Below are 9,823 nucleotides of genomic sequence, written 5' to 3'. Positions count from 1 at the left end.
ATCCAGGGCTCCTTCGGGGCAGTCACCACCACCCGCCTCGGCCCCTCCTCCTACTGCGACGCTACCAGGGGCTGGCGGTCCACGTGTGTGCCAGCTTTGTGGTCGCGATGGGCACTGGGCCTCGAAGTGTCACAAGCGCTTCCAGCGGGGTTTTCTTGGTCTCGGCAATGACGGGAAGGATACACGCAACTTTGCTCGTCAGGTCGCCATGGCTGATCGTCCGCCGCCGCAGAAGCCACAGGGACACACTCAGTCCTACTCCATTGATCCCCACTGGTACATGGACTCTGGGGCGACAGAGCACCTGACCAGTGAGATGGGGAAGCTTCACACTCGTGAAGCCTACCATGGCTCCGACAAGATCCACACCGCCAATGGAGCAGGTATGCACATCTCTCATATTGGTCAAGCATCACTTCTCACTAGACATGCCAATAGGAGTCTTCAACTTCGCAATGTTCTTCGAGTTCCATCTGTGACACCTAAACTTCTTTCAGTTCCTAAACTCACTCGTGATAATAATGTGCTTTGTGAATTTCATCCTTTTGATCTTTTTATTAAGGATCGGGGCACGAGGGACATTCTTCTTAGTGGGCGGCTCTGTCAAGGTCTCTATCGTCTGGAGCATCCTGGCGTCGCTCGCGTCTTCAGTGCAGTTCGGGTATCTCCGTCACAGTGGCATGCTCGTCTTGGTCACCCGGCCACACCTATTGTCCGGCATGTTTTGCGTCGTCATGAGCTTCCTAGTGTGTCTAGTAATAAAGATGTAGCAGTGTGTGATGCTTGTCAGCAGGGGAAGAGTCATCAACTTCCTTTTTCGGAGTCCAGTCGTGAGGTGAAACATCCTTTAGAACTTGTGTTTTCAGATGTATGGGGTCCTGCTCAGACTTCTGTTAGTGGTCATAATTACTATATCAGTTTTGTTGATGCTTACAGCCGCTTTACCTGGCTTTATCTTATCAAACGTAAATCTGATGTGTTTGACATTTTTGTTCAGTTCCAAAAACATGTTGAACGCCTTCTCAAGCACAAAATTGTTCATGTTCAGTCGGACTGGGGTGGCGAGTATCGCAACCTCAACTCCTTCTTTCAGTCGCTTGGGATCACTCACCGTTTAGCATGTCCACATACACATCAGCAGAATGGTTCAGTAGAACGTAAGCATCGTCACATTGTTGAAGCTGGTCTGACTCTTTTGGCCCATGCATCTGTTCCGTTTCGTTTTTGGAGTGATGCTTTCACCACTGCATGTTTTCTCATCAATCGTACTCCCACTCGTGTTTTGAATATGAAGACTCCCATTGAAGTTCTCCTTAATGAACAACCGGACTACACCTTTCTCAAGGTGTTTGGGTGTGCTTGCTGGCCCCATCTCCGTCCATATAACAAGCGTAAGCTCGAGTTTCGTTCCAAAAAGTGTGTTTTTCTTGGTTATAGCTCTCTTCATAAAGGATACAAATGTCTTCATGTGCCCACTAATCGTGTCTACATCTCTCGGGATGTTGTGTTTGATGAGCATGTTTTTCCCTTTGCCAAACTCCCTGTGTCCACTACCGAGCCACCTGTCATGCATTCATCCTCTGTTGCTTCTGACCAATTTGATGATGTTGCATATTCTCCTCTATTGTTGCCTAACCATGGTGCAGGCACTGATCGTGGGGCTCGTTTGGAGATTCTGGAAGTGCCATCTTCCTCTTCGTCGCCATCGCCTTCATCCTCGACACCTTCTGTTGTGCATGAGGAGCACATGGCGCCCCTGCATGGCCTCGGTTTCCGTGCTCATGCACGGCCGATCGACGTCCTGGCCCGGTCGCCTCTGGCTTCTGGGCTGCCTTCGCCATCGTCGCGCCCTGCAACCCCGCCGACTGGGCCGGCCTCCTCGGTCCCCGTCTCGCCCAGGGCGTCGTGGCAGTCATCACCAGGCCTGGCCTCGCCCGCCCCTGCCTCGCCCAGGGTGTCTGGGCCCTTCTCACCAGGGCCGGCCTCGCCTGCTCTCGCCTCGCCAAGGCCGTCTGGGCCGGTGTCACCGGAGCTGGCCTCGCCCACTCTCGGTTCGCCCATGGCCTCTGAGCCCCTGTCGTTGGGCCAGTCTTCGCCATGCAGCCCGGAGTCGTCTGTCCCGAGCTCGCCTGAGGTGATTCCTGCATCTCCGGCGACCGTCACGTCTCCGTCACCTTCGCCTCCGCCGGCTCCTGCTGCTGCTCTACGTCCACATACGCGCAGTCGGAGTGGCATTTTTCAGCCTAAGCAACGTCACGATGGCACAGTTGCTTGGTTAGCGGCGTGCATGTCTGCTGCTCTCGCAGATCCATCCTCTGAGCCACGCATGTATCAAGCTGCTATGCGCATTCCTCATTGGAGAGAGGCCATGGAGCAGGAGTATCAAGTGCTTCTTCGCAATCAGACATGGACTCTTGTTCCTCCACAATCACGGGTAAATGTCATTGATTCCAAATGGGTTTTCAAAGTGAAGAGGCATTCTGATGGGTCCATTGAGCGCTATAAGGCTCGTCTGGTTGCTCGTGGTTTTCGACAACGTTTTGGACTTGACTATGAAGACACCTTCAGTCCAGTGGTCAAGCCTACTACCATCAGACTTCTTCTCTCTCTGGCTGTTACTCGAGGTTGGTTTCTTCGTCAGCTTGATGTTCAAAATGCTTTTCTTCATGGTGTCTTGGCGGAGGAGGTTTACATGCGCCAGCCTCCGGGTTTCTCTGATCCGGATCGCCCTGATCATCTCTGTCGTCTGTCCAAGGCAATTTATGGTCTGAAGCAGGCTCCTCGTGCTTGGCATGCTCGTCTTGCAATGGCTCTTCGTGCTCATGGTTTTGCATCATCAACTGCTGACTCCTCATTGTTTCTTCTTCAAAGGCCTGAGGTTACTATGTACTTGTTGGTCTATGTAGATGATATCATTTTGGTCAGCTCCTCTCAGTCGGCTGCTACTGCGCTTGTTCGCTCACTTGGTGCTGATTTTGCGGTCAAGGACCTTGGGAAGCTTCATTACTTTCTTGGTGTGGAGGTTACTTCTCGTGCTGCTGGCCTTGTTATGACGCAGAAGAAGTACTCTCTGGATTTGTTGCAGCGAGCTGGGATGCTTAAGTGCAAACCGACGACTACACCCATGTCTACCACTGATAAGCTCAATGCTGTTGATGGTGTGCTTCTTTCTTCTTCTGATGCGACAGAGTACATGAGTATTGTTGGTGGGCTCCAGTACTTGACGATCACGCGACCAGAAATTTCCTATGCTGTTAACCGAGTCTGCCAGTATCTGCAGTCACCCCGTGACACTCATTGGTCTGCTGTTAAGCGGATTTTGCGCTATATTCGTTTCACGGTGGCTCATGGTTTGCATATTCGGCCGTCTGACTCTGGTTGTCTTTCAGCATATTCTGATGCAGACTGGGCTGGCAATCCGGATGACAGGCGATCCACGGGGGGTTATGCTGTCTTCTTTGGCTCTAACCTGATTGCCTGGAGTGCTCGGAAACAGGCTACTGTCTCGCGTAGCAGTACTGAGGCTGAGTATAAGGTTGTGGCCAATGCCACATCAGAGATCATCTGGGTACAGTCCTTGCTTCAGGAGTTAAGTATACCCCAATCATAACCTCCTGTTCTTTGGTGTGATAACATCGGTGTTACATACCTTTCTGCAAATCCGGTATTCCATGCCCGAACGGAACACATTGAAGTTGACTATCACTTTGTGCGTGAACGTGTCTCTCAGAAGCAACTACAGATCAAGTTTATTTCTTCCAAGGATCAACTTGCTGACATCTTCACCAAGCCATTGCCTTTGCCACAGTTTGAGACTTGCAGGCGCAATCTTACCCTTCTAGATTCATTAGAAAGTAGTTAAGATTGAAGGAGGGTGTTAGACTGTATTTACATGTGTATATTGTAACGTTGTATACCACCTCATTATATATATATGTGATAGGCCACCCCTAGAAGGTTGTGCTGGTTCCCCCCAAAGCCTATTGTCTTACGGTCAGGAGCTACGCGAAGGGATCTTCATCATCAACAATAAACAAGTGCATACCGAGTCAGCAAACAGTCAGCACGGCACGGCACGTTACGGCCTCCCTCCCCTTTTCCAGCCGGGTCGCGTCGTGCGGCGCAGCTGTGCGCGTCGACGCGGGCGGTGCGGCCACGGGACCGGTGGCGGTGGGTGTGCCGCGGAGGGAGGGCACGCCCAATAATGCCCCGGCGCCTAACTCGGGACGTGTACGCCCGGGGTCACTGGAGACTTTTCCCTTTCTCCCCACGACACCCCCAACAGAAACGCATCGGGAGGACGACAGCGACAGCGAAAGGCCCCGACACGTAGCCCCCCCGCATCATTCATCCCGCTCTATCATCGGCGCCCTTTTGTTGCTCCACCCAAGAAAAATCGTGCGGTAAAGGGCGCACGTTTCATTCCGGTTCAGTACAGCTTGGCCCCACGCACAGTGGGTAGATAGGTACTAGTACTACTAGATCAGCATCTGTTCTTCGACTTTTCTCTGCTCCGATCCTGCGACGATACGAGGCGAGTTGTCAGGGGTAACACGCGAGTGGTGCCCAGCTTCCGTCGTCACGGTCCACCTAATTCGTGCCTATCGTGTGCTCTACGTACGATGGATATGAAGAGCTTAGGGAGATCTTCTTATCGACTTGTTAAACATATCAAATATCTTCGTGTACGTGTTACGATGCAGTTGAAACAGCTGAGCTTATCTGTTCAACTTCTTTTTGGCGGGTAGAATTAGAAACTGTGGTACTACTAGATCTAATACTACTACTACTACATCGAGGCAGCGAAGATAAATTTAGAAACGGGGGAAGAAATTAGCATGGATTAAAAAATAGGATAACGAGAAGCAATCATGGAGCACGAATTCCGCTCCAAGAATCACGATCCCCGGCGCAGATCCACGACCACGACGCTCACGTTGTCGGAGCTCCCCCGCGCCAGCGCCAGCTTCGCCAGCAGCATGGCCGCGTCGGAGCACGCCCGGTCGGACTCCGCCTTGCTCACCCCCTCGCTCGCCTGCGCCTGAGCCGCGGCCGGCTCTGGTGGGCCGTTGCTCCGGAAGCACGCCCTGGCGACGTCGCACGCCATCTCGTTGGTCACCACGTCCCACAGCCCGTCGCTGGCCAGGATCAGGCACTCGTCGGCGTCGCTGCGCTCCGTCACGGTCACCTCCGGCTCCGCCGTCACGAACGGCTTCAGGTAGCCATCCCCTACGAACGTACAAGTCAAAGGTTAGACTCAGATCGGGACCCCAGAGGCAGAGCAAAGCTCCTGACGAGAGCGAAATTTGAACTAGAAAACTCACCTATGGCTCGAGACATGGCGAGGACGCCGAGCACCCGCGCGCCGTCCCAGTAGATGACGCGCCCGCCCGCCGCCTGGATGCGCTCCAGCTCGTCCGGCCGGTCAGGCTGAGGAAATTCATGTCAAGGTTATGGACAGTTCGCACGCAAACAGAGGGGGCAGGACGCTCCACGCGAGAGCACGCGCGTACCTTGTGGTCGACGGAGAGTGCAACGGGGACGCCGGCGCGGGAAAGGACGGCACGGGAGTCGCCGGCGTTGCCCACGACGAGCTGGGTCGGGCTGACGACTGCCACGACGGCGGTGGATCCCACGTGGTCGCACCGCGAGGGCATCTTCTGCTCGCAGCGGCAGGCGGGCTCCTCGCTGCTGCGGGTGGTCGCCCAGTTCGCGGCCCGCTCGTCCAGCCGCGCGAAGCTCCTCTCCATCACCTCCTTCCACACAGGCTCCTCGCCGGACCCCGCCTTCTGGTGCTCCTCCGCCACCACCTCATGCATCAGCTCCTGGCACGTCGTCGCCACCTGATGCCACGAAACCATGCCATCAGCACCCTTCCCTTGTGCAGAAACAACATGAATTGCGCTCATATGCGAGCAAAGTTTGACGTACGTGTGAGCAGCCGTGGCCATCGAAGACGCCGAAGAAGTGGGACTTGCCGGAGCCGGGCAAGAAACCGGGCCTGATGGAGACGGCGTCCTCCATCTCGCGACGACGGCCGCACACCGAGGAGAACCCGAACCTCGGGCAACGCTCCGCGTTCTCGGACGCCGAGGCAGCGTCGGGGCACGGGCCGGACACCGTGCGCGGTATCCTCGGCCGCTTGCGGGCGCCGGCGTACTCCGCGGCCGACTGCTCGAGGTCGCTCGCGAGGCGGAAGCGCTTCAGCTCCAGCCTGCGGCGCCGCCTGTCCATCACCGACGAGGCGACGGCCGCGGCGGCCGCCGAAGCCGAGACCGTGGCCACCGTGGCGGCGGTCGCCGGCGGCGACTTGGCTTCCTGGCAGCAGATCTCGGCCATTGGCAAGTACTCGCTCGCTCGACCCCGACGCCGCCCTAGATTCCCACTACCCTCCGCCGCACGTCGGCGACGGAACTCCAGAGGCCTACACGAAACACCTCGACACACGACGACAGCGCCTTCGCGCGCGTGCGTTCCCAGCTCGAATGGCAGCAGTAGAAGCTAAGCAGCGGCAGAGGCGCGAGCCGAAACGAACCTCACGCACGCGGGGCGGGGCGGTAGAAGAAGGGGAGGGAGGGTGCCCGTCGCCGTCATGGCGGGAGCGCCCGATAGCTACCGTCGCCGTGAGTCCGTGACGTGCTCGCCGCCCGTCTCCACCTGATCTGGACGCGTGGGCGCGCCCGGCGGGCAGATCGCGACACGTGCTCGCGATCTCGGCCCCACCGGGAGGCTGATGCTAACGGCGGCGACGCCGGTGTTATCGCCCGGCACACACGTGGCGGCCCGCGGCGAGACAGCCCGCCGCGGCAGCTTCTTTATTGATGCCCGCGGGGCCCGCGCCACATGGGCTCTGCCCCCTGTGCCGCCCGGAAATATCACGGGGTTATTCTACTCCGGCCGCGCTGACCGGCCCATGCAGCGAGGGGTCATGGACGGCGGGGCCAAGGGAACTCGGTGTCCCGCATGGCAGCGGGCGAGGGTAGGCGCCATGGACGTGGGGAGGGGCGGTCGCGATCGGTGGGAGGTTGGTCGGTCGTGGGAGGGGGGGACGCGTGGCGTGGAGGCCGGGGGTGCCTTTTGCTGTGCTCCGTTGCGTGGGGGTGGGGGAGGGGAGGGCGGCCGGTAGTTGGGGGCTGGCGTGGCCACGTTGGGGTGGGGCGGGCGAAGGGGAGGTGAACCTCGGGGAAAGGGGCGCGTGCGTGCGTGGCCGAGAGAGATGGATCTGCGTGGCGGAACTGGCGCCGTTGCGTGGCGTGCGTGACCACCGATGACCGATCGTCGGCTCGGCGTGGGAAACCATTGGCGCGCACTTCGGCGGGGCTGACGGGCGCGGCATGCAGCTCAACAGTGCTTCCTGCAGTGGAGGGGCGCACTACGTGTTGTGTGGCAGTTGTCGCGGCTGCTGTGTGGTCTGTACCACTGAACTATTACCACGGAGAGATGGACCGGGGGCAGTGGAGTGAGGGCAACTCCAACGCACGACACCAAATCGTTCCCCCGCGTATCTTTGGAGTAAATAAACGTAAACCTTGACCCATCGCGCGGGAGTAAACGGACAAATATCTGTTTTCGATCCGTTTTCGACTCATTCCCATTTCAAGTTTGGATCGCGTTTGCGGCCAAACGGACAGCACGCGGACAAACGGGACGCGTACCCGTGTCCTCCCTTGGCCCGCCCGTTGGAGACACAGCCCCATTTCTTCCTCCTCTTCGTTGCTCCACCCTCGGCCCCTCGGCATCGCCACCGCCACGCCCGTCACCATATTGCTTTGCCCGTCAGCGGAGCAGTCCCTTTTATTTCGTCGCAGTCGTCGCTCCGTCCTCCGCCACACCCGCAGTCAACCACCATGCTGCGAACCAACGGTCTCGACGCGCCCTTTCCGGCCACGTCTCCATCACGCCCGCAACGTGTTCGACGCTTTGCTTGCAAGGTACCATGGATAGCGGAGATGAGTACTTCTTTCACAACTTCATTTGTTCATCAGACGATGAGGACATAATGGTGGCTGCATTGGTCGTCCATGACCACATCAGTAGGATGCTGTAACGCCCTCGATGCGGCTATAGCTCCCACGTGTCGAGGCACGACTTAGAGACATAACTGCATTGAAAGCAATGTCGCAAGTTAGGCAATCTTCACAACATCCCATGTAATATAGATAATAAAAGGGGAGATAACATAGTTGGCTTACACTCGCCACGTCAATCAAGTACATAAATACTATTACATCATTCAAACATTCATGCCCGACTACGGCGTCAAAATAAAAGATAACCCAACATGCGACACGGTCCCGATCACCCCCAACTGGGCACCACTACTGGCTATCAGGGAAAGACACGTAGTATCGTTGAGAGTCCTCGTCGAACTCTCACTTGAGCTCGAGCGCGTCACCAGGAGCGGAATCATCAGGCCCTGCATCTGGTTTGGAAGTAATCTGTGAGCCACAGGGACTCAGCAATCTCGCACCCTCGCGATCAAGACTATTTAATCATAATAGGTAAGGCAAGGTAAATATATGTGGAGCTGCAGCAAGTGACTAGCATATATGGTGGCTATCCTGTTCGCAAAAGAGAGCGAGAAGAGGAGGCAAAGCGCGAACGAGAAACTAGAGAACAACCTGCGCAAGCATTACTTCAACACCGTGTTCACTTCCCGGACTCCGCCGAGAAGAGACCATCACGGTAACTCACACTGTTGATTAATTTTAATTAAGTTAAGGTTCAAGTTATCTACAACCGGACATTAACAAATTCCCATCTGCCCATAACCGCGGGCACGGCTTTCGAAAGTTCAAATCCCTGCAGGGGAGTCCCAACTTAGCCCATGACAAGCTCTCACGGTCAACGAAGGAATAGACCTCCTACCGAGACGTTCCGATCAGACTCGGTATCTCGGTTCTTCAAGACACTTCGACAGGTTAAAACAAATCCAGCAACACCGCCCGAATGTGCCGACAAATCCCGACAGGAGCTGCACATATCTCGTTCTCAGGGCACACTCAGATGAGCCAGACGCCGGGTAGGCCAGCCCAGAGTTGCCCCTGGTAGCCCCGGACATCGCTCGGTTAGACCATCACTCAGAGGAGCACTGGCCCGGGGGGGGTTAAAATAAGATGACCCTCGGGCTCCGGAAACCCAAGAAAAAAAGAGGCTAGGTGGCAAACGGTAAAACCAAGGTTGGGCATTGCTGGAAAAGCTTTAATCAAGGCGAACTATCAAGGGGTTCCCATTATAACCCAACCGCGTAAGGAACACAAAATCCGGGAACATAACACCGATATGACGGAAACTAGGGCGGCAAGAGTGGAACAAAACACTAGGCGAGAGGCCGAGCCTTCCACCCTTTACCAAGTATATAGATGCATTAAGATAACATGGCAATATAATGATATCCCAACAAGTAAATAATGTTCCAACAAGGAACGGCCTCCAATCTTCACCTGCAACTAGCAATGCTATAAGAGGGGCTGAGCAAAGCGGTAACATAGCCAATCAACGGTTTGGTAGGACATGGTGGGTTAGAGGTTTGACATGGCAATTTGGGAGGCATGAAAAGAAAGTGGTAGGCATCGTAGCATAGGCATAGCAAAAGAGCGAGCATCTAGCATAACAAAGATAATAGTGATTTCGAGGGTATGATCATCTTGCCTGCAAAGTTGTCAGAGTTGACTGGATCCTCGAAATCAAACTCAACGGACTCCTTGTTAGCGAACTCGTCTCCCGGCTCTACTCAAACAAGACAAACAAGCAACAAGGACACAATCAACCACGTGCAAGGCTCAAACAATATGATGCAAAGATGGTCTGCTATGCGGGATGC

General features: G+C 55.6%; 1 protein-coding gene across 1 annotated transcript; it reads right to left on the bottom strand.

The window, feature by feature from the left end:
* Window positions 1-4,637: 4,637 nt before the first annotated feature.
* LOC123062578 (probable protein phosphatase 2C 9) lies at window positions 4,638-6,874 on the bottom strand. The gene is made up of 4 exons (XM_044486157.1): window positions 5,932-6,874; window positions 5,514-5,843; window positions 5,325-5,430; window positions 4,638-5,229 (listed from the first exon to the last, which is right to left on the bottom strand). Exons 1-4 carry the CDS (start codon window positions 6,337-6,339, stop codon window positions 4,898-4,900), a joined length of 1,176 nt encoding a protein of 391 aa, XP_044342092.1. The 5' UTR covers window positions 6,340-6,874; the 3' UTR covers window positions 4,638-4,897.
* Between the last annotated feature and the right edge of the window lie 2,949 nt (window positions 6,875-9,823).

The sequence above is a fragment of the Triticum aestivum genome, chromosome 3A, assembly GCF_018294505.1.
Source record: "Triticum aestivum cultivar Chinese Spring chromosome 3A, IWGSC CS RefSeq v2.1, whole genome shotgun sequence".
Taxonomy (NCBI): domain Eukaryota; kingdom Viridiplantae; phylum Streptophyta; class Magnoliopsida; order Poales; family Poaceae; genus Triticum; species Triticum aestivum.
The sequence above is the reverse complement of the archived record's forward strand: the minus strand, read 5'-3'. Positions and strand labels throughout refer to the sequence as shown.

Bases quoted from the DNA above. Each gene is read 5' to 3' on its own strand.
- LOC123062578 (XM_044486157.1), bottom strand. From the start codon at position 6,339: ATGGCCGAGATCTGCTGCCAGGAAGCCAAGTCGCCGCCGGCGACCGCC. The intron at 5,844-5,931 runs GTACGTCAAACT...TCGTGGCATCAG, and splicing joins ATGGCCACGGCTGCTCACAC to GTGGCGACGACGTGCCAGGA. The intron at 5,230-5,324 runs GTGAGTTTTCTA...GTACGTTCGTAG, and splicing joins CGCCATGTCTCGAGCCATAG to GGGATGGCTACCTGAAGCCG.